Here is a 25,769-nt window from a genome sequence, read left to right on the forward strand (position 1 = left end):
GGAGATAAAGCGCCAGGCGTCAGATCTGAGTCTGTCTCTGCAGGAGCGAGAGTCTCAGATCAGCAACCTGCAGGCGGCTCGGCTGGCTCTGGAGAACCAGCTGCAGCAGGCCAGGTCTGAACTGGAGGACACGACCGCTGAGGCAGAGGAGGAGATCACTGTGCTCAGGGTGAGGAAGAGGAGGGGGGGGGGAAGAGGAAGAGGAAGAGGAGTACTGAAGCAGGGTTTCAAGATTTTATTGTGTCAGACGAATTGTGGGTCCGGACCATATACTTTAGTTGAAAGTACACAATGAAACACTGACTTGCTTGTATCAAATCAATACACCCCATACATCATTGGAACGGGAAGAATCTCAGCTACAACACCAACTAACGCATTTCCATCTCCAGTGAACACAGCCTACATGGCAAGCATTTATATAATATACAGTAATGTACAGTAAGCACTATCTTTGAACTTACTGCACAATTATAAAATGAAATTCACCCCTGGTGTCATTCTGTCTGTCACCCCTTGATTCTACTTGCTTTGACTGTTCAAATGAGATGTCAACCATCACAATTGGATAAGGGGTTCCAGAGATATGACACACCGGTACATTTTGACCGGAAATAGTATGGGAAGGGGGGTATGACCGAACGCAAGAGAAGGGTTGGCTTTTAGATTCATGTTTTATTAAGCTTCTTCTTGCCCCTTTTGAACATGATGGAAACTATTTGGGAATCATTTTTATTTTGCTTCTCTTTGTTATTATTATTATAATTATTGTTTTTTTTGTTTCTAACATGTTCAATAAATTGACTAATAATAATATATTTTTTTTTAAAGAAAAGTAGGATATTTCTAATAAAATAAAACAAGTCCCCTCAATAGATTTAAGATAAGAAAAGATGGATGGATAGATACTGTACACCTATATTAACCCCGTAGGGAAACTCAGGTGTCTTAGCAGAAACAGCAATAAGGGTGAAACACAGGATAGGACTGATTCACCCAAGAACAATACAAAACATTGAAAATAAAGAACTATAAGAAATAATAAATGTTAAAAGACTTGTGCATAACGCAACAAAACTAAATAAATATTACACAAGACTACGCTGTTACTCTAAACACAAAAGATATCCCTCAATTTGAGGACATATTCTTTATACTGTATAAAACAGAGTAAGACATATGTAAAAACAAGCCAAAATCCTAGGCTTGTCTGGATGATGATAAATGAAGCTCAGCGCAAGTTCTTTTAGGAAGACTGGGTATATACATTCACTCCGCAGCTGCATATAATCAGCTCATCACGGGCGTTGTCTATAACCCATTACATTCACCTCATTCTCCAGCAGCCAATCAGCGTGCTGCAGCCACACTTTAAGATGGTTCTCCTCTCTCCTGCAGTCAGCTGTGATTCCAGGTGTTCAAGCTGCCGCCCGCCTCCTCCCCATCCACCTCCTCCCCATCCACCTCCTCCCCATCCACCTCCTCCCCATCCACCTCCTCCCCATCCACCTCCTCCCCATCCACCTCCTCCCCATCCACCTCCTCCCCATCCACCTCCTTTCATCACATCCAGTGCCAGGAGAGCTAATCCAAAGACCTCATCACATCCCCTCTTCATCCCATCTCCTCATCAAATCCAGATCAGGGGGGGGGGGGGGGGGTTCCCTATATGCTCACGGCTGCATTTCCCCCTTCAGATATATGAATTCAGGATCGGGGTCTAATCCCCAAAGACTTAACATTTATCATATGACATGTGTCAATACATGTTCTTTAAACAAAATGAAGTCTCTCCTGATTGAATTGAATTAAGGTGCCTCTGCCTTTTAATCAAGCACTCTTGTAAGTCTGTTCAGCAGTTCTATACAGCCTGTTTCTACCTTTGGGTCCCTTAAGACATTTTATACAGCCTATCTTTAATACACTTTTTCATTATTGATTTCTAATACTAGTTTCATTCTCTGACGTCAGATTTGAATGGACCACACGCCAGTGGAAGAACAATCCACTCAGCACCTTTATTATCAGTCACTTTAGGACTTTAAGATGTCATTTAAAGACCCATTTCCATTCTCTATCAACTTAATGGACAGTAAAGTCATCTGAATGACTTGATTGAGGGACATTATGACTGCAGAGACTTCAATTTGTCTGACATTTTCCCGATCAAATACCGTCTTCTCAATTCAATTTCACTTCTATAGCTTTATTGCCATGCCCATAGTTACATACAGTATTGCTAAAGCTCTGTATAGTTGCAACATCTAGACACAAATACATACATATAAACAAACTGATATTATATGATAATTATATAAGATATGTGAGATGTGAGATCTTCTCTCTGAGTGAAGGAGACGTCTCCTCGGCTGTTAACTCTTCTTCTCTCTTGTCGTTTCCTCCAGGCTCACAGAGACGAGATTCAACGCAAGTTTGACGTCTTGAGAGACAGCTGTGCGGTAAGCTGCTCTCTCTCTCCTTCCACTAACACACAGCTTCACTTTCTTCACACATCGTCACACATCCCAACCTAAAGCTGCTGTAATAACTCCGTCCATATGTGTGTCTGTCACTCCTGGGTAAATCAGGCTTCATTAGGACAATATGTATAATCATAATAATGACTTCCTGTGATTTTAGACTTCTTATTCCTTTTCATCCAAGGATCATTTGTAGTCAAAGATAAGCACAGTATTATATTCTAAACTGTAGAGCCTATATTAGATATTGGTTTTTCGTAAAGAATATCATGAATGGGGGAAATGAAGTGATTGAATGTGACATTTTTAGATTTTCCTTTGGTTCTCTGTGTGGTTATAGTGTAATAAGTAGGACCATGGATCAGGGGCGGATTGGCAATCTGTGTTTGTTCTTGAGAATTACAGTATGTGGTCCAGGGCATGCATGTAATTATGATTATGTGTTTTGACTTTTAAACATCACCATTTAAATTGCACACTTAGAGGCAACAGAGCGTAGCTAAAATGTGGTTGGTACTTCTCTAGTAAAGATATATTTGATAGTATCATGAGTTCAGATTACTGCATTTCAGTGTGTCGTGCTGGAAGAGAAACTCCTGGACTTTTTTTTCTTAGGAAATTATTATTATTTGCAGTTCACGTAAGCGGCCGTGCACATGCTGCATATTGTACGTGCTCCTAGTCAATATACACACACATCTATTGGCACTACAGCTGTGCCCAAAACGTAACTTTTCCATGTCGGAAAGAGACTATGACGCACCATGGTGTCAGGACGTCTCCTTCATGATAAAAGCAGAATCTGAAGTAATACCCGCGATGATGTGTGCAGAGTTTAGACTGTAGCTGTCTATCAGATCTGATGAAGGTGATCAGTGGCTGGCTGTGCGTAACCAACACTGCGCTCGATCACGTGGTATACGACACACTTTTGCTAGCTGCTATTTGCTTTTAAAATGTTCTTTAAGTGTAAAAAGTGATGGCAATGGATTGTAGTTTGCAAATTAAAGCAATTCATTTTTTCCGGGATGTTCCAAAGCGCGCTGATGATGATTTTGTGTCACCGGTGTTTTTATTTCCTCAGTATTTTCACAGTTCTTTTCTCAGTTTGTTGGAACCTCAGATGAATTGGTGCTAAAAATATAACAGGTACTATCTATAACCTTTCTTAATAAAGCAATGATTGCGAATCCAGTCGAGCTGGGTGAGAAATACTGTTCCCAATAGACTCTTTTTTTTTTACCCAAGTAGTACTTCAATTCCCAATTGAATTGCTTTGTTTTCACAACACCATTTGTGCAAATTAACTATGTGAGCTTTCCTTGCCAACAGAAGCCCAGGAGGATCAGTGACAGGAAGTGACAGGATTTGTTGACGTGCTTTTTGTTGTCTTGTACTCAACTTTAACTGTTTTTAATTAGACAGCAAAGCATCTCACAGTCCATCAAGTCCAATAAAATACAGTTTATTAAACAGTTAAAAGTAAATGTGTCGTTCAATAGCCCTTCAAATGTGTTTATTTTTGCAATGAGAGCTGTGTTTAAGTATGTTTTAATCCCAAATGGTTTTCTAAGTAACTTTTGTTGCTAGTTGCACAGGTAAGGTTCAAGCACACTGACATGTGTACAGTTTTCTCAGACCCTAGACTATTTATACTGTTACTATTATCATATTATTATTAGTGCCCCACTAACCTTGAGGAGATGATGTTGTCACGTTAAAGGAATTTGAGTTCCTTCAAACTCATTTACCTTGAATAGACATCATTATGGTCTTCATTTCTGCCAGTGTCCTACTTCTGAGATCCTCCCACTCACAAACTGTTCAGAAAGCTCTGTCCATGCATTCAGCTGGCCAACCATCTCTCAAATCTGCACAGATAGAAATGACTCTTTCTATTTCTGCCCTGCTGCAAAGATGTTGCTGTGTTGGTGTATCCGTTAGTCTGTCTGTTGACAGAAAGACAGCCGGTCTGCAGTCAGGGCCAAAGTGTCATTACAGGCATTCAAATATGTTATCAAAGGGGCCCTATTAAGCTAATGTCCAGGTGTATATCAACATGTAGTGTCTCTACTTTAAAGAGTCCTCTCCTGTTGATGTTCAGGTGTATATCATTATGTAGTGTCTCTACTTTAAAGAGTCCTCTCCTGCTGATGTTCTGGTGTATATCAGTATGTAGTGTCTCTACTTTAAAGAGTCCTCTCCTGCTGATGTTCAGGTGTATATCATTATGTAGTGTCTCTACTTTAAAGAGTCCTCTCCTGCTGATGTTCAAGTGTATCAGTATGTAGTGTCTCTACTTTAAAGAGTCCTCTCCTGCTGATGTACAGGTGTATATCAGTATGTAGTGTCTCTACTTTAAAGAGTCCTCTCCTGCTGATGTTCAGGTGTATATCAGTATGTAGTGTCTCTACTTTAAAGAGTCCTCTCCTGCTGATGTTCAGGTGTATATCAGTATGTAGTGTCTCTACTTTAAAGAGTCCTCTCCTGCTGACGTTCAGGTGTATATCAGTATGTAGTGTCTCTACTTTAAAGAGTCCTCTCCTGCTGATGTTCAAGTGTATCAGTATGTAGTGTCTCTACTTTAAAGAGTCCTCTCCTGCTGATGTTCAAGTGTATATCAGTATGTAGTGTCTCTACTTTAAAGAGTCCTCTCCTGCTGATGTTCAGGTGTATATCAGTATGTAGTGTCTCTACTTTAAAGAGTCCTCTCCTGCTGATGTTCAGGTGTATATCAGTATGTAGTGTCTCTACTTTAAAGAGTCCTCTCCTGCTGATGTTCAGGTGTATATCAGTATGTAGTGTCTCTACTTTAAAGAGTCCTCTCCTGCTGATGTTCAGGTGTATATCAGTATGTAGTGTCTCTACTTTAAAGAGTCCTCTCCTGCTGATGTCCAGGTGTATATCAGTATGTAGTGTCTCTACTTTAAAGAGTCCTCCCCTGCTGATGTTCAGGTGTATATCAGTATGTAGTGTCTCTACTTTAAAGAGTCCTCTCCTGCTGATGTTCAGGTGTATATCAGTATGTAGTGTCTCTACTTTAAAGAGTCCTCTCCTGCTGATGTCCAGGTGTATATCAGTATGTAGTGTCTCTACTTTAAAGAGTTCTCTCCTGCTGATGTTCAGGTGTATATCAGTATGTAGTGTCTCTACTTTAAAGAGTTCTCTCCTGCTGATGTTCAGGTGTATATCAGTATGTAGTGTCTCCACTTTAAAGAGTTAGAAGTTGTTGTTACTTGTATGCATTACAGTAAGTGTTTTAGACTGGATTAAGAGAGAAATATTAAATACATGCAGCATATTATCCACATCAATCCCCCATATCTCAGTAGCATTAAAATAAAAAGTGATAGCATTTAAAACTTGGTGAGTAATCCAACGTCTTGTGTGGTTCACAGAGAGAGCAGATGTTCCTCTGTACCATCAGTGAACAGTCAAAGCTCGGCTCATTAAAGCCAGGGAACTGATTCACCGCCTCTTCAGCTGCACTCTTTATTTGCTCCACACCCTCACAGAGAGTATTGAGGCAAGGCACGTTTATTCATGTAGCACTTTTCAACACAAGGCAACTCAAAGTGCTTTACAAAAATGAAAGACATTAAGAGCATGAAACACATTAGAAACATTAAAAAGCAGAGATAATAAAACATGAATAGAAGTTACAGTGCAGTGTAAGATGTGAATAGTTCAATTAAAAGCAGCGGCAAAAAGAAACGTTTTCAGGCTGGATTTAGAAGTAGTAAGAGTTGCAGCGGACCTGCAGGTTTCTGGGAGTTTGTTCCAGATATGTGGAAACATCCCTCACCAGATCCTCACGTCCCTCGACCCCGAGTCTTCCCGTGAAATTATAGTTCTTTTGTCACTTTTCTAACCTTTTATATTCCTTTCATCCTTCTCTTTCATCCTTCTCTTTCATCCATTGAGCAGTTTGTATTGAGCAGGATGCAACGCCCCGGATGTGATTTTCAGATTCAAATGACAGACATTTTCCCGGAGCATCACTTCCTCGCCCCGCCTTCAGTATTTAGCTGCAGACAGCTCATTCACGGGCTTAAAAGCTTTGCCTCTTCCCCCCCACGCCACATGGAAGTTGTGCACGGAGAAGTTCAGTTCTTATGCTCCAAATATCTGGAACAAGCTCCCAGAAACCTGCAGGTCCGCTGCAACTGTGACTACTTTTAAATCCAGGCTGGAGACTTTTCTTTTTGCCGCTGCTATTAATTGAACTATTCGTATCTCACACTGCTCTGTAACTTTGATTCATGTTCCTTTGTTATTGTCGTGGCTCATTCTTGTAGGATATTTAAAAGTGTGCCACATTAACACGGCTCCGCTTCTTGACTCACACGTTAAAAACAGTCCAAATAAAACTCTGTAGGCGCTGATTCCTTTGCCTTCCTTTGGCGGATTCATTATATATATTTACTTCTTCCATAAAATTAAACAAACAAATAAACAAAAATGATCAGTGAGGTCAAAGACCGAGGCTCAGTCCTTCCTTAGATAACAGCTGATTGATCACAACAAATCTAAACTATTCTCAGAATATTTAAAGTGGACCTATCATGCTATATTTGAATAATATAGTGTAGGACCATACCTATATAAGGCATATTTATACTCTTTTTTTTTCAAAATACCAAACAGATCATGCATTTTAGCCATGCCTCATTTCGCTTTTTTACCCCTGTTTTTGCAAAGGCTGATTCTGTGAGCAACAGCACCATCTACAGGCCTGGCATATGTACTACAGCGTCTCCAGCGCTTTCGAACGGCAATGGCCGTGGCTGTCTCCTCCTGATTGGTGGAGTTGGCCCAATAGCCGTAGTGCCACCGTCCTGACGTCAGGACAGTGTTCAAATCTGGATCAGTTTTTATCAGATCCGTTGCAGCCCCTTTTTTAGAGATTTGGGTATGGAGGAAAATAGAGAGGGTTGTGTTTTCTGACACTTGGTGAGTTCCCTGGAACACCGGGGACACATATTCATGTATAAAAGACGTACAAAAGTGTATTTTGCATGATAGGTCCCCTTTAATTCAATACTAATTCCTAAATTGAAACAATATATTAAAGGTGGGGTATGTAATTTATTTAGCAATTAATATATGAAATGCTTTGACAATAAATATATACATAAATGTCATCTGTGGAAGCCGTAGTACTGTAAAAAGCACGACCAATCATCTGAGCCGGCCCGGCTAAAATAACTGGATGGCCTACCTGCCTGTCAGCCTTCCATCTGTGCACAAATTTATCTCGTGCCCTCATTGGTCATGTGCGCGTTCGTGTGTGTTGGAGGAGGGGCTCTGTAAGGAAGTCTGAAGGAAGGGGCAGATTTTCTCCGGCTGTGTATTTTCAAATTCTAGCGCACTCGAGCTGGTTTCTCCAAAATTACCTACCCCACCTTTAAGATCTAAATTAATTAGAAAATAATACATTTATTATCAACACAAAAAATGGCTCCAACAGTTATTCTTGTTTTATTATCTTTGCTTTTAAATGAGTGTTTTTAAATGCCATTTTACAATATGTTTCTTATTGATCTTGATGTCTTTTTGTAAAGCACTTTGAATTGCCTTGTGTTGAAAGGTGCTGTATAAATAAACTTGCCTTGCCTTACACATGTTTCCCACGAGAGGATGGGGAGTCTTTAACCCTGGTCTCCCTGCTATTTATTTAAATGTTACTTTATTATTTGCCCTTCTTGTTTGTTTGTTTGTTCACACCGTGTAAAGCGGCCTTGGGTCCCTTGAAAGGCGCAATACAAATGTAATCTATTATGATTATGATTAGAGTGCACAGGAGTCTGAGGGCTGATTGGAGGAACAGACTGATGAAATGATTGGCTGGCTGCTCGGCTGGAGATATTACACTGGGATGATTACATTATATCTCTAACCCAGATATATCATGCAGCAGTGGAGTGGTCAACTTGTGAGGATGAGAAACAATACGCAGAATGAAAAGAGAGACCTTTATCTGTGTGTAAATAACCCCTCTCCCCTGGGGTCAGAGGGTTAGGGTTCACCTTAGATCTATCTAATGAAAAGATGTATCTGCAAGCGGGGAAATAATTATCACAAGCTTTCAGTCAGAGACCTTCTGCAGGGCAGGGTTGTTGCACTGAAAGAAACAACAACCTTGAAGCAAGAACCTTTCCTGAAGCAGCCTATTGAAATGATTGTTGCACACATTCAGTGCATGAGGCTCTTTTTATTAAGCCTGCAAATTGTAAAAAAGGAATGCACATTAACATAGAGGTTAGAGAACCCTTTCCCAGACCCTTTTGCACAGTCTATGTGTCGTCTGTGACAAACATGTACTTTATATAGAAGGGGAACAGGGTATTTATCTCTTGTATGCATTACAGTAAGTATTTAAGACTGTCTCACCAAATGGTAAATAAAAGCTAAATAATTCAAACATAAAGAAATCAATATTAAAGGGTTGAATTTCATTAAGAGAATCCTGATTATTGTTTTAATGTTGGTTTTTAAGTGATATATTTTGGTTGCAGTGGGGTCAATTTCACTGCCGTCAATTTATTCAAAAACATTGCGTTAACTTAAATGATCCGTGCAGTATGTTTCGGGCTTCGTCTGATTGTTGTGATACTCTGTGTTACCTCGTTCACTGTTCAGTTTCCCATTTGTTTGTGATTTTATACATATTGTTATAAATATTTGTATTCGGGATTGTGTGAAACGGTATTTCGATCTCTCTGTCTGTACACACAAACTGAAAGTTGACAATAAAGTTGACTTTGACTTGATTTGATCCTGAGATAATGTGCTCCGTCCTGCAGGTGATCACAGATCTGGAGGAGCAGCTGACGGCGCTGACGCAGGATAACGCCGAGCTGAACCGGCAGAACTTCTACCTCTCCAAGCAGCTGGACGAGGCTTCAGACGAGCGGGAGGACCGGCTGCACCTCGGCCAGGACGTGGACCGGCTGAGGAGGGAGGTGGCCGACCGCGAGATGCACCTCAACAACCAGAAACAGGTACGGGGGCTGTGTGTGTGTGTGTGTGTGTGTGTGTGTGTGTGTGTGTGTGTGTGTGTGTGTGTGTGTGTGTGTGTGTGTGTGTGTGTGTGTGTGTGTGTGTGTGTGTGTGTGTGTGTGTGTGTGTGTGTGTGTGTGTGGTGCGTGCGTGCGTGCGTGCGTGCGTGTATGTATGTACAACACGTAGTTTGTTAAATGGTGCCTCTGCCGCTTAGAGCACTATGTTAAGAGTCCATCCATCCCATTTTGATGAACATGATATCTCTTCTTCATATTTGGCATGAAGGATGAATTGATTTGCATTTGTTGGTAACACACATATTAATTTTCATGAAACGTAATGAACTGGTGAAGCATAGGCCACGGAAGAAGCTGTAAAAATGTGTCTTGGATCTGAATGCTAATGCAAACACCCCTCTGCTTTTTACCTATGGATACAGCCTTAGTCGAAATGTTTGTTAATGAGCTAAATAGGATGCAGAAAAACGCCTTCATTGAATCAATTCTGACGAAGCCAGCTGTTAGCGCAGATATATATTTATATTGTCCAGACAGACAATGTCTAGGATGTTTTAGGAGCACGCCAGCTTGTTTTGTTTCCAATACGCAGTTTTTTTCTTACCCTTTGTTTACTTTACAATTAAAGCCTTGCGTATAGTTGTCTAGTACCTACTTCTGACGCTGCTGTGAACAACCAGTTGAAGGAAAGGCTGTTAAATTGCTTTTCTGTTTTTTTGCAACTTTTCAAACGTTACATGTTCTAATAAATTGTGGGGGAAATCAAAATGCTTATTTTTAAACCAGTTTGTTTATCACAGTTCACAGCTTAGCTCTGAACCAATCACTATAGGCTATGGTTACATTTTTGAATGAGGTTGAGGTTGAATATGTTGAAGAATAAATACACATATTTCAAATAGTGCATTTTCTGTTATCATGATTGGTTTGATGACCGCTTCTAGAATTATCTTGAGATGTTGGAAAACAGACAAGTCTCCGGATTTGAAGGAATTGGTCGGCAATGCAATGTTTGAGACTGCGTCCCACGAGGCTATGCTTACTATGATGGAAGGCGATGGAAATGATGACGATACTCGTTGGGAACGTTTCTGGACACACAAAATAGACTTTGTGTCATTTCAAAGTTAGCCCAAAATCAGTAGTACTGATGTACTGTTTTGTTATGCAAACCATGCCTTATAATGTCTTTGCCAGGACCCTGGGGAAGTGTTTTTTTTTAATGCAGTGTGACAACAATTATTTCCCTGTTCTATATGAAAGATACAATACAAATTTGAAAAAAAAGAAGCCACAGTTTTCTGAGACAGCTGTACTCCTTCCTCTAGTTCCCGTTCGTTCCCCCTGCCTCCCACTCACCGCCCGTCAGACACCAGGTTTCCACTTCCCCACATTATGTGATATCTCCGCTCTACCTCTGGCAGCTGACCTGCACACCTCCCTCCAGACAGTCTTAAGTGCAAATCAGGCAGCAGAAACCCTGGGAACATGGCAGTAATGCTACGAGCTGTATGCTGGCTGCAGAGAGAAACACAGAGAGGAGGCTGTGTGTGTGTGTGTGTGTGTGTGTGTGTGTGTGTGTGTGTGTGTGTGTGTGTGTGTGTGTGTGTGTGTGTGTGTGTGTGTGTGTGTGTGTGTGTGTGTGTGTGTGTGTGTGTGTGTGTGTGTGTGTGTGTGTGTGTGTGTGTGTGTGTGTGTGCTGCCCTGTGGGAGGATCTGTGTGTGGGTGTCCTGCTGGTTGTGTAACCAGCGATGGAAGTCATAGATGAGGGATGTGTGGGAGGGATGTGTCATCCCCATCACTCCCAGGTCGTGTCAGCTGTGAAGCGTTGGACTTCAGAGGCCGCTGTGCTATATTTATCCCCAACGCTCTGTCTAAAGCGCGGCGTTGTAAAACACTTTGTGTAGGCATGTGCATAACAAAATGCGCTGTGCCCAAATATGCATGTAAATAAATCCACAGGAGCACCAGGGCTGGTTTTATAATTACAGTTTAGGAGTTGTTGTTTAAAACTAAGGTAAATATCCTAATTAGAATATTACTCAAAATCCCTGTTGGCTTTATTTATGATATATTTGTAATGATATCTATATGGACGGACGGATGGATGGATGGATGGATGGGTGGATGGATGGATGGATGGATGGATGGATGGATGGATGGATGGATGGATTATTTGAGGCTGTGATACCAAAATTCCTTAAAGCAAATATTTGAAAATAGATTATTTCTTTGGTCTTTTCTCAGCACATGTTAAGCCCCCCGCTTAACATGTGCTGAGAAAAGACCAAACAAATAATCAAGGGTCAAGTCAAGGGTTTATCCCCCAGATAATTTGCACATAAAACACTTTTTATTCATGAACTTATATTTAATAAAATGTCTGAAAGGAATATAATGGAAATTCAGGGGCCTGGTGTGTTTCCACTTTATATTTTATTAATAATTTATATTTATTTATTTATTGTATTATTTAGTTTTATGTTATATGTATTTTTGTATTGGTTTTATTTATGTATTCATTAATATTATCTTCACTCAATGTAATTTCCTTAGGTCTACTTTTTTTCCTTTAATATTGTCACTGCTAAGTCAATTGGTCAGTCCATTTTATAAGTATGGTATTTTTGTACTCTTATTTATTTATATTTCTTAGCAATATATTGTGCTTAACATGTTGAGCATCTTTTAATATTAGAGGGATGTTTGTCCCATGAATATATATTACATCCTTTCTCTCCTTTATAAAGCTGTGTTTATTGCTGTCAATGACTGACTTGATATATTTACTTGGTACATTTTAGGTATAAAAGGTATTTCTTATTTCTGCCTCAGAACCTGGTGACCCTGAAGACCACCTGCACGATGCTGGAGGAGCAGGTGCTGGAGCTGGAGACCCTGAACGACGAGCTGCTGGAGAAGGAGAGGCAGTGGGAAGCCTGGAGGTCGACTCTGGAGGACGAGAAGAACCAGGCGGAGAGGAGAACCAGAGACATCCAGAGACTGCTGGACACTGAAAAACAGAACAGGTTACTCACGTCCACTATTAATGACATTTATAGACTACATTTAATTTAACGTATGAAAATAAGTAAGAAGGTATGTACAGTAGGTTGGAGACAGAGGGATGGATGGATGGTTGGTTGGTTGGTTGGTTGGTTGGTTGGTTGGTTGGTTGGTTGGTTGGTTGGTTGGTTGGTTGGTTGGTTGGTTGGTTGGTTGGTTGGTTGGTTGGTTGGTTGGTTGGTTAACTGCATGGATGAATATATGGATGGTTGGTTGGTGGTCGGTTGGTAGGTTTGTCTGTTGATTTGTTTGTTGGTTGGTCGGTCGGTCAGTCGGTTGGTTGGATAGATGGATAGTTGGCTTATTGGATGTAGGGATGGTTAGATGGATTCATGGATAGATGGATGGATAAATGGTTGGTTGTTTGTTTGTTTGGTTTTGTTTGATGGATGGATAGATGGATGGATGGATGGATGGATGGAATAGACGGACAGATGGGAGTATGTAGGTAGATTTAATCGAAGGTTATGTCGGTTGGGTTGATGTATGGATGGTTGTTTGGTGGTTTGGATGTCGGATGGATGGAAGTAAGTAAGTAGTTAGGCAAGTTGGTTGGATGGTTTGTTGGTTGGTTAGTAAGTCCATTTGGTGTTGAGTTTTCTTTTCACTGAGATTTACTGGACAAAACTAAAACATGAAGTTTTGCTGCCACGTGGGAGATGTATGAATGAATTGAACTTGTATTTTCCCAAGGTGATCTTGCTTTGTACAGAGAGAACAAAAGAACAAACAACATCAACAAACATCCATGACAGCACATTGGCATCATGAACACCATAAAAAAAACACTTGAAAATAATTTAAGAAGTAAATAAATCATTTCAAACGGGGCAGAGTTTAGTCAAACTGAAAGATTAATCGACTTCAGAGCACATATAGTACAGTAATCCATGATATAATTTAAACCTTAAGACATTTGAGAAAGGGTTATGATTTTATTTTTATAGGCCGGAGAAATATCTTAATTTCTTTGCTGTGGATGTTTCTGTTGCTATCAGTGTTGGATCAGCTCCCTCCGCCCACACACTGAATGCAACAAGTTTGGCAATATTCTCCAAGCTTTCTCAAAAGGTATTCTGGGAAATATATGAAATTATTTTCTGAGTTGGTGTTGGCAGAAGGCGTGTGATGAGAACTGTGTACACGAAAAGCATATTAATAAGGTTTTTAGACTAAAACGAAGGAGAAGTTGCAGAAATACCAGGAAAGACTGCAGAATACTTAGAGGGGGAAATTGGGTTTTGTGACTATTTTAAAGGTCACCTATAATGCAAAATCCAGTTTGTCATGTCTTTTATACATAAACATGTCCCCTCTGTGTAAAGAGATTCTGAAAGTATCAGGAACAAAGACCCCCTCTCCTTTTGTCCTGATCCATTTATATAAAAACCTGTCTGAAAATGAGCCTATTCAGATTTTGGCCACTTTATGATGTCATAACAATTTTTTGGCTTGTGTAACCATTAGCCAATCTCCTCCTAGAGCACCATTGTGTTATTTTTAACCAATCATCTCTCAGAGGGGCGTGGCCAGCAGCAGCTCATTAGCATTTACAGCTACAGACCAGAGTCCTGCATCGGGTCGGGTACCCGACGGGTGACCAGCTAAAAAACTGATTTGCATTTGGTATTTTTTCAAACATTTTTTTTCGGGTTCGGTTCTGGGTAAAACAAAGAAGATGCGGGTCGGATCTATTCTCAATTCATGATTGGTGAACCGCTTAGATATGTCCCGTCCCTTAGCCTATCCAGTAGCGAGTGTTCCATAGTGATGTCATTATGTTCCCGGAAGTAAAAAAAGGAGTCCAATAAAGGTGTTTTCGGGGAAATATACACTACCTCTGGAGGGAACACAGGGATTTGCAGACCATTTACATAACACCTATATAACACACTACCGGAAAGGGAAAACCCCCAAAACCTAATAAGGCTTCTTTAAAGTAACTTTATAAACAATGTATTTATGTTTCACGCTCCAGGCTTCGTTCAGAGCAGCGCAGCTCGGAGTCTCGTCTGGCGGTGGAGCAGGCGGTGAAGGAGCACCAAGCGGAGATCGTGGCCCTGCAGCAGGCGCTCAACGACCAGAAGATCAAGGCTGAGAGCCTCACCGACACCGTAAGCTTTTTCACTCTGACAGATATATATATATACAGAGATGGCAAAAGTACACACATCCTTTACTCAAGTAGAAGTACAGATACTCATGTTTAGAAATACTCTGGTGACAGTAGAAGTACTGACTAAACTTCTTTACTGAAGTAAAAGTAAAGAGGGCTTTGAAATGTACTTCAGTAAAAAGTACCCATAACTAGCAGCTGTTTTAAAGAGTACCTGACCTCCCTTTATATTAACAGAACAATAATGTCATTGTTAGCTAATGAATGTTTCCATGCTGAACAACGGCAACATGACAACGTTTTCATTGGTCCCTCTTCTTTAGAGAAGACCAGGAAATGATGGATACACGGATCGTGTTCAAATCAATAGGCATGCAATGACTCTAAATAATAATGATCACGCCACCAAACACACATTCAAACTAAAGGAACCAGCCTGTTTGGGAAATGTAAGAAGTAGAAAGTACAGGTATTTGGGTTCATAATGTAAGAAGTAGAAAGTACAGGTATTTGTGTTCAAAATGTAAGAAGTAGAAAGTACAGGTATTTGTGTTAAAAATGTAAGAAGTCAAAGTAAAAAGTCGTGGAGTAAAGTACTGATACCAGAAACATGTACTTAAGTAACGTAACAAAGTATTTGTACTCCACTACTTCCCACCTCTGTATATATATATGTGAAGAGTTTCTTTCTTCCTGCTCTCAGATGAACGATCTGGAGAAGAAGCACGCCATGCTGGAGATGAACGCCCACAGTCTGCAGCAGAAGCTGGAGGGAGAGAGGGATCTGAAGCAGAGGCTGCTGGAGGAGGTGCACCATCCCACATTACTGCCATGGGCTTATACGTTTTTATCCTATGCATCATGTACAAATATTAGATTTTTAAAGTAGGGATGCATATTATAGATACGATGCGATACGATAATATTGTAATGGTCAGATCAAGTCTGAAATGTGACTTGCATCACAGCAGCTCCATGTGTAACATCAACAGACACAATACATGAAAAACGGAGAGGAATCGAGCTGTATGGAGAGGAGAGGAATCGAGCTGTAAGGAAAGGAATCGAGCTGTAGGGCGAGGAGAGGAATCAAGCCTTAGGGAGAGGAATCGAGCTGTATGGAGAGGAGAGGAATCAAGCCTTACGGAGCGTCCACACAGCAGCGTTAAAAAAATCTTCCAACGCTTCTGCCCATTCACTTTGAATGGGGTGACGTCACTTTGCCTCACTTTTCGCCGAACTGCATTGTGGGAAGCAGAGCGGAGATTTTCAGGATTTTCAGGATTTAAAAGTTGAGCAATGTTCAACTTTTGAAGCTGAGGTGGAAGCGTCAGCCAATCAAATCCTGTGTATGCAAATCTGACAGTTCAAGCGCTAGCCAATCAGACGGCGTGTATGCTGGGAGAGACATACCGCAGGTCATTTCCTCATATTCCAAAACATGGAGGAGAAATTAGCGGTAGGGAATCACCCGGTGCTTTATGACCAGTCCCTATTTACCTACCGGGATATAAACCGGAGGAGCCAGGCATGGAGGGAGGTGGCAGAGACAGTGGTAGGTTTTCGCCTGTTTGGGGAGTTTATATCCAGTTTACTTCAAACTTTTTTGCTTCGTATGTGGGGGGCGGGAGATTCATGTGATTGGTTGTTGGTGCCTTGCTCGCAAAAAATCCCCAAGCTTCAGATACGCCCACCTCCAAGATTTTTTTAACGCTGCTGTGTGGACGCTCCGTTAGGGAGAGGAATCGAGCCTTAGGGAGAGGAATCAAGCTGTATGGAGAGGAGAGGAATGAAGCTGTAGGAGAGGAGACGGTACGAGGATGTGAGTCATCTGAATACCTGACATGTGGGTTCATGACAGTTAATTGGAAATATTTATATCAATATAAAGAAGTTAAAGTAACAATGTACGCTAAAAAGATAAAATAAATATATTTATAAAATCACAAGAAGTTAAAGGGACTTAACAGACATGTATTTATTGAATTATCCTCAAGAAATATATTTAGTCTCTGATTTAAAAACTTTAAAAAATAAATGAGGGTTCATGAAAAAAATATGTATACGATCTGATAATCCTTGAATGGTCAGATCAAGTCTGAAATAAATGCTCCTTGCATCACAGCAGCTCCATGTGTCACATCAACAGACAGACATCAAGACACAACACATGAAAAACAAACAACAAACATTTAACATGACAGCACGATCACTGGTCAGAGGTTGAATGCAGTGTTGAACAGGTGGGTTTTGAGTGATTTTTTGGATCTGCCTTCTAATTCGTCTGCTGGATTTAAACCGTGCTTCTCTATCAGCAGAGAGGGCAAAAGTACACACATCCTTTACTCAAGTAGAAGTACAGATACTCGTGTTTAAAAATACTCTGGTAAAAGTAGAAGTACTGACTAAACTTCTTTACTCAAGTAAAAGTAAAGAGGGCTTTGAAATGTACTTCAGTAAAAAGTACCCATAACTAGCAGCTGTTTTAAAGAGTACCTGACCTCCCTTTATATTAATAGAACAATAATGTCATTGTTAGCTAATGAATGTTTCCATGCTGAACAACGGCAACATGACAACGTTTTCATTGGTCCCTCTTCTTTAGAGAAGACCAGGAAATGATGGATACACGGATCGTGTTCAAATCAATAGGCACGCAATGACTCTAAATAATAATGATCACGCCACCAAACACACATTCAGACTAAAGGAACCAGCCTGTTTGGGAAATGTAAGAAGTAGAAAGTACAGGTATTTGAGTTCAACATGTTAGAAGTAGAAAGTACAGGTATTTGTGTTCAAAATGTAAGAAGTAGAAAGTACAGGTATTTGAGTTCAACATGTAAGAAGTAGAAAGTACAGGTATTTGAGTTCAACATGTAAGAAGTAGAAAGTACAGGTATTTGTGTTCAACATGTAAGAAGTAGAAAGTACAGGTATTTGAGTTCAACATGTAAGAAGTAGAAAGTACAGGTATTTGTGTTCAACATGTAAGAAGTAGAAAGTACAGGTATTTGGGTTCAACATGTAAGAAGTAGAAAGTACAGGTATTTGTGTTCAACATGTAAGAAGTAGAAAGTACAGGTATTTGTGTTCAACATGTAAGAAGTAGAAAGTACAGGTATTTGTGTTCAACATGTAAGAAGTAGAAAGTACAGGTATTTGAGTTCAACATGTAAGAAGTAGAAAGTACAGGTATTTGAGTTCAACATGTAAGAAGTAGAAAGTACAGGTATTTGTGTTCAACATGTGAGAAGTAGAAAGTACAGGTATTTGTGTTCAACATGTAAGAAGTCAAAGTAAAAAGTCGTCAGAAAAATAAGTAGTGGAGTAAAGTACTGATACCAGAAACATGTACTTAAGTACAGTAACAAAGTATTTGTACTCCACTACTTCCCACCTCTGAATATCAGCATCAGTTGTTCAGCGTCTCAGCGTCCAGATGTGAAAGGTAACACAACAACATCTGTCCCCCCGCAGCAGGAGAAGCTGCAGCAGCAGACGGACGCTCAGAAGACGCACATCTTCCGGCTGACCCAGGGTCTGCAGGACGCTCTGGACCAGGCCGACCTGCTGAAGACCGAGAGGACCGACCTGGAGTACCAGCTGGAGAACGTCCAGGTGCTGCACACACACACACACACACACACACACACACACACACACACACACACATTTATACACAGTGTTATATGTTGTAATGATAGTGATAGTACTGTATGTACAGGAAACACACACTCAGATGTCATGATGAGCTCCCGCAGGACTTCCTGTCTCTTGCAGTCATGTTTCCCCCTGTCACTTTGTTTTAATAATAACAGACACATAAACACAGACACCCCCTCCCCCACACTTTGTCTTACCCCCCAGCACCCTGCTGTACCCCCCCCCCCCTCCCCCTCTGTGTGTGAAGTGAAGTCCTCGAGACGACATTCATGGCAGTAGTGATGTTCACTTAGCTCCACCTGCAGGCGGTGTACTCCCATGAGAAGGTGAAGATGGAGGGAACCATCACGCAGCAGACCAAGCTCATCGACTTCCTGCAGGCCCAGGCGCACGGAGGCTCCAAGAAGAAGAAGGTCAGCACCATGTTTTTAATTTTTATTTTAGGAGGTGACAGAGGTTGCATCGAGATTGTTTTGTTCCAGTATTTATGTATTTTAAAAAAACAGATTATTTGGTTTTTTTTGTTCAATATTTTCTCTTACTGTAAATCTTTTTAAGTTTAGCAATTTGTAAATAAATCATTGCAGCAAGATTTGTCCAACTATGCCATTGCTTTGTAGAGTTTTCAGAGTTGCATTTTGACCTCAGGATGAGACTTTCTGGTCTTTATGTGTTATGTGCAAATATATATTTAACAGTGGCTTGTAAATTATTATTATTATTTCTTTTTTTTTTAAATATGGCACATGAAATGATAAAAGGATGAGAGCTTAAAAATGTAAAATAAATAATAATAATAATAATAATAATAATAATAATAATAATAATAATAATAATAATAATAATAATAATAATAATAATAATAATAATAATAATAATAGACAAATAAATATAATAAAAGCTATATTTTTGAAAATTACTTTCCAAAATAGAAATTGACGTAATTTAAGTTTGAAAATGAATTTATAATAAAGTTTAAATTCAGGACACCCGATGCCGTTCAGAGATAGTTGTAGATCATCACCACATAGAAACTGAAATACACTCAGAACTCATGTGGAAATGAAGGAGCATATTAATCGTTCAAAGCATGTGAATACATATTGTTCCTGTTCCTCTCAGGGTCTGTTTGGCCGTCGTCGGGAAGACCTTCTGGCTGCCATGGCTGCTCAGGCTCAGAATCAGAATCAGGCTCAGAATCAGAGTCAGAATCAGAGTCAGGGTCAGGGTCAAGGTCAGGGTCAAGGTCAGGGTCAGGGTCCGGTGTCCCCGCTGCCCTCCATCCAGCCGGTGCCTCTGCAGTACAGCGACATCAAGCTGGCTCTGGACAAGGAGAGGAGTCGCAGCACGGAGCTGGAGGAGGCGATGCAGAAGATGAGAGGAGAGCTGCGCTCCCTGAGGGAGGAGGGTGAGTTGCTCTCTTTGAAATATAGGACACTCATCCAATCCAACTTTATTTATATAGCACATTTAAAAACAGCAGAGTTGACCAAAGTGCTGTACATCAATACATATATAAAAAGCAGCATAAATGCATTTAGACAAAACCGATAGGACAAAACTATTCTTTTAAAACACAAGACAATAAAACCATACTTATAGCCACAGACTGAAAAACTCTCATACACAATGTATAAACAATATAAAACACAAGAAAAGACAACAAAACTATTTAATAGCAGACTCATAAGCCTTATACGTGGTCTGCAAAAGCATATTATATATCCTTCCGAGGTCCTGCAGGACTTCCTGTCTCTTGCAGTCTTGTTTCCCTCTGTCACTCTGTAAGGGTGAGTTACTCGCCTTTGAAATATAGATAACTACGGAAGCCCTGAAGGTGAGTGGGGTAAAGAAAAAAAAACTATGGGTATCCATTTTCTAAATCTGATCCAAATAGTTTCTTCCCCCTGTGTTTATGGCTGACGAACACCTAGAAAACGTGTTGCCAGGATAATCTTTCAAAGTTGTAATACTCATGTCGGCCACAGGAAGATGAAGCGCAACAATTTCCCTTTTTAAAAACGTGGCTTAGTTGAATACTTGATTCTGATTGGTCCATTCGGACATCTCAGAGGTCAATACGACAGTAGGACAGACCGCTGTGAAGCACTATAATGACTAAGGAGGATCAAGAGAGAGAAAGATGTTAAAAGACGGAGCGCTGGACGTCAGAAAACTGAACTTAATGTTATAACTTGTGTCTCAGGGCTTCCATAGCAGACAGTACACTCAGCATGATGAAGTATCCGACTCATAATGAAGTGATGAATGAATGCTCCGGAGACAGTTTCTTCCCGCGGGCAGTGAGACTGTTAAAAAATTGAACTGTTGAAACGACTTCAAACATTCATCTGCTACTCAGTAGTATGTATCTAATACCTAATATATATATATCATTCCAATAACTTGTATATAGACTCGTACTGCACTATTCCACATCATCACTTTATTTTATTTTATAACTATTATTCTTTTTGTATTGCTCATGCTCTTATTGTTATTATGTTATTATGTTGCATTGTTGGAGAAGCCTGTGACATAAGATTTTCAACTACATAATTACTCTGTAGCTATGTCAGATTGACAATAAAGAACCTTGTCTCCAGCGCTGCAGTATAAGGATCACGGGAGCTCTGGGCCCCCGGCCTCCGCTCGGCAGCAGATGATCCTGTCGGCCATGGTGAAGTCTCCTGAGCACCAGCAGGGCCCCCCCGCCCTGATCCCCTCCAACTCTGAGCGCAGGAAGAACACCGCCACACCCGAGGGTGAGAAAGAGAAGGGGGGAGGTTTACTGAAGACCAGCCTTTTCTCTCTGTGTCCACAAAGCGCCTTTTTAGAGAGGCTTGTTGGGGGTCTCCCTTCCCTTAGTGTGTTATACAGGTTTTAATGCATGTAAATGGTCTGCAAAGGATACAATCCCTGTTTCCTGCAGAGGGGGTTTCTCTCCCTTACACTCCCCCTCTAAATTGATTCAAATGAGTAGAGAGAAAACGTGTTTATGTGGCTGCTCGAAGCGCTTGGAGTTACAAATATTTCAAGAAAATCGCAGATGATGTCCCTTTAGAAACTGGAAGAGAAGCTTGGTTTTCATAACAAACACTCCTTTGTTTACTTCAGGAACATAGTGACATCACTATGGAACATTCACACTCCTATTGGCTAGCGCTCCAACACATTGTACATGATAGGCTAAGGAGGCGGGACATCTCTAAGGGGTTGACAAATCACAACAGAGTCAGCCAGCTAACCAATCAGAGCAGACTGGGCTCTGGTTTCAGACAGAGGGTGAAAAGAGGTGCTGCAGCACAGGCAGTATGAGAAAAATAAAGAGCTTTTTGAACATTAAAGCTTGGAGACATGTAGAGACACTACATACTGATATACACCTGAACATCAGCAGGAGAGGACTCTTTAAAGTAGAGACACTACATACTGATATACACCTGAACATCAGCAGGAGAGGACTCTTTAAAGTAGAGACACTACATACTGATATACACCTGAACATCAGCAGGAGAGGACTCTTTAAAGTAGAGACACTACATACTGATATACACCTGAACATCAGCAGGAGAGGACTCTTTAAAGTAGAGACACTACATACTGATATACACCTGAACATCAGCAGGAGAGGACTCTTTAAAGTAGAGACACTACATACTGATATACACCTGAACATCAGCAGGAGAGGACTCTTTAAAGTAGAGACACTACATACTGATATACACCTGAACATCAGCAGGAGAGGACTCTTTAAAGTAGAGACACTACATACTGATATACACCTGAACATCAGCAGGAGAGGACTCTTTAAAGTAGAGACACTACATACTGATATACACCTGAACATCAGCAGGAGAGGACTCTTTAAAGTAGAGACACTACATACTGATATACACCTGAACATCAGCAGGAGAGGACTCTTTAAAGTAGAGACACTACATACTGATATACACCTGAACATCAGCAGGAGAGGACTCTTTAAAGTAGAGACACTACATACTGATATACACCTGAACATCAGCAGGAGAGGACTCTTTAAAGTAGAGACACTACATACTGATATACACCTGAACATCAGCAGGAGAGGACTCTTTAAAGTAGAGACACTACATACTGATATACACCTGAACATCAGCAGGAGAGAACTCTTTAAAGTAGAGACACTACATACTGATATACACCTGAACATCAGCAGGAGAGGACTCTTTCATGTAGAGACACTACATACTGATATACACCTGAACATCAGCAGGAGAGGACTCTTTAAAGTAGAGACACTACATACTGATATACACCTGAACATCAGCAGGAGAGGACTCTTTAAAGTAGAGACACTACATACTGATATACACCTGAACATCAGCAGGAGAGGACTCTTTAAAGTAGAGACACTACATACTGATATACACCTGAAAAAGAGCAGATTAGGGCCTCTTTAAATTGGTTTTCATAACAAAGACAGAAAAGCTGATTTTTTTGGAGCAGATCGAATGTTAAAGGTTGCTGTCGGTGAGTGTGAGAGTTTTACCGCCGTAAGGAGATTGTCTTTCCCGCTCTAAGGCCATCAGACTGAGCGGTGAGGCTCATTCAGACAAAATGTGAGAGCAGGGATCGACACACCTTGGCCCTCACCTGCACACGTTAGAAAACACACCTGTGATATCTCTCCCTCCGGATCACTTATGAGACTCTTTCTATCCTTTCTCCTTCACACATCTTTCAGAGAGAAGGAGGGTCACTTTTGAAAGTAAGTGGTCCAAACTGGGCTCTCTGCAGTTTGGTCTTTACCTCTCGTCTCCTCGTTGCCTCATCCACATCCCTTTGAAAGGCCAGATTTGAAAAGCTCTGCACTTTTTTTGTATAAAACCTGAGCGATCATTCAGCCTCTCAGTGCACAGCTTTATAAATCTGAAGCATTTTTTTATCTTGGTTGCTGAAGCTACGCCGATCTGATTTGCAGATTTCACTCCAACCTGAGATGTTCTCACACACTGACAGATGTTACCTCTGCCATGCACTGAGCGCTGTTTGAACCCACGCTCTGTAATAAACAATTAAGGTATTACTCAGTCATTTAATTTACAAAACAGTCAACGCGACACCAACAAAGTTAAACCTAGAAAATTCTTATCTTAAATTGGAATCATCAATGGATATGAGTTTAAATACATTAAAAATAATTGTAATATTATGTAATATATTATAGTTTTAGTGTCATAATGATATTATAGCAAACTGTATACGAAACCACATTTTCTTCTGGGATGAAGTCAGATAATCAGATGAAGTATTCTGATTCTAAATAATAATAATAATAATTAATATTACATAAAAACACCTAATAATGGTTACTAACTAATTGATTTAATGTGAAATAAAAACAACAATAATTTTATATGATATAATAATTATAAATGTTTTATGGAAAATGTTTCAGCACATCCTCAATCGTAAAAGGCATTGAATTAATTCACCAAATTATATGGCATTTATTTGAAATTAAAATGTCTTGAATCAATCTTTAAAAAGTCTTTAAATATTATGGGAATTAGCATTTTATACATCTTTTTTTCTGACATAGCATTCTAAAACAAAAATCTGGATTGTGGCAGAAGTGTGCTTAAACTTGCTCTTAAATGAAACTTGCTGTGGCATTAAAGTGTTAAACTGAACTCACGGTGGTGAACAGACTGGATAATATCTTGCAGCAGAGAGTGGGCTCAAACTCAGATCAATAAATCATCTCCAGAGTTTACCTGCTTCCGCATCCTGCTGAACATCCCCCCCCCCCCCCGTTCTTTGGTTGTTTTGGCATGGGGAGTGTTTCTATGCCCCCCCCCTCACTGTTCCCCCCCCCCCCCCCGCTGTGTCCAGAGTTCAGCCGGCGCCTGAAGGACAGTCAGAGGGAGCGTCTGCACCACAACACGGCGCACCGCTTCACCGTGGGGCTCAACATGAGGGCCGCCAAGTGCACCGTGTGCCTCGACACCGTGCACTTCGGACGCCAGGCGGCCACCTGCCTCGGTGAGTTACACTGGGGAAGCATCACCCTTAGATTCAAGATTCAAGGCTTTTATTGTCATGTATACATAGCTACAGATATATCAATGAAAATATGAGGTCACAGGCTCCTCCAGCAGGGCAACACAATACAACAGATACAATAGTGAAAATAGTGAAAGTAATACAAATAAAATAGAATAGAAACAGTGCAAGGAGAGTCTTAACACAAGTAATTGGAATATGATATATTAGATAATTAATTTGTAAGTTGCAAACAGATGAATGTTATGGATAAGCAGAACAAAGGTAACATCTAGATTTTAACCAGGGGTGTCCAAACTGTTTTCACCGAGGGCCACATGCAGAAAATCATACGAAGGGCTGGTCCACTCACTAGAGGAGAGGTATACAGTCTCATAAGTTCAGTTATAAGTTAGTCAAATCGATCAAATGTAGGTACATTATTCTTGATACTTGAATATGCGTTAAGAAACATCCCAGCTCTCTGTAGGGTTTACTTTATTGAGTTGGCAGCTCATCAGGAGCCTCAGATTGATTACAATAAGGGGAAATGTGAAGGGTCTATTTCAAGCTGTTTATGGAAATAAGTCATTGGGCTTTACAGAGGTAACATCTAGATATTAATCAGGGGGGTCCAAACTGTTTTCAGCGAGGGCCACATACAGAAAAACATAGGAAGGGCTGGGTACTCCCTAGAGGAGACGTATACAGCCTCATAAGTTCAGTTAGCAAAATCAATCAAATGTAAAAACAACAGGGGAAGAATCGCCTTTAGATAGACAGAAGGAAACATCTAGATTTGAATTAGTGGACAGTTGTGTAAAACGAACATTTACCCCCCAAAATTATCATTTGATATCAATTTCTTTTAACAGTTAAAAGAATTACCTATTTTTCAAAAGTTATTTTTCTAGAAAGATTTTTTATTTTTTATTAAAACACTACTCAAAATTACTTTAATTAGAAACACGACCTCAATTTTCTAAAATGTCAATACTTTTTTTAAATGAAAACAATAAAAATAATTACATTACATTCACTTGTAAACACAAAAAAAGGAAAGATGACCTCACTACTAAAAATAACTTTTTGTCAGAAACGACACAATCTTCCAAAAATGACCTCACTCCACTACCCCTCACTTCTCAAGAATAACTGGATTTTCAGAAATCCCTTATCCCTAAAAAGATCACCTCTATACCTTGTGAAATTAACTTTTTTCACATGCTCCAGCGAGAAAGTATTGATGAATAAAAGTAAATATTTGCAGAGTTTAACAACTGGTGCAGTCTAATCTAAGTCTCACATGACTAGACTAAAAACACTTCTACACAAACCGTCTCATGCTGGCCCAGCTGCACCATCTCTGTACGTCCAAAGTGTTTTAAATA

General features: G+C 40.2%; 1 protein-coding gene across 1 annotated transcript in view; it reads left to right on the plus strand.

Annotated features, from left to right (window-relative positions):
• Window positions 1-25,769, plus strand: part of LOC117484802 (citron Rho-interacting kinase) — a gene marked incomplete in the record, with an annotated part of 91,454 nt that overhangs the window by 36,345 nt on the left and 29,340 nt on the right. The window contains 11 exon segments of the mRNA XM_034133238.1: window positions 1-169; window positions 2,406-2,459; window positions 9,287-9,484; window positions 12,339-12,532; window positions 14,548-14,683; window positions 15,389-15,493; window positions 18,166-18,306; window positions 18,657-18,764; window positions 19,474-19,759; window positions 20,958-21,116; window positions 24,229-24,378. Of these exon segments, the coding sequence (XP_033989129.1) occupies window positions 1-169; window positions 2,406-2,459; window positions 9,287-9,484; window positions 12,339-12,532; window positions 14,548-14,683; window positions 15,389-15,493; window positions 18,166-18,306; window positions 18,657-18,764; window positions 19,474-19,759; window positions 20,958-21,116; window positions 24,229-24,378 (1,700 nt within the window).

Source organism: Trematomus bernacchii, unplaced genomic scaffold (genome assembly GCF_902827165.1).
Source record: "Trematomus bernacchii unplaced genomic scaffold, fTreBer1.1, whole genome shotgun sequence".
Lineage (NCBI taxonomy): Eukaryota > Metazoa > Chordata > Actinopteri > Perciformes > Nototheniidae > Trematomus > Trematomus bernacchii.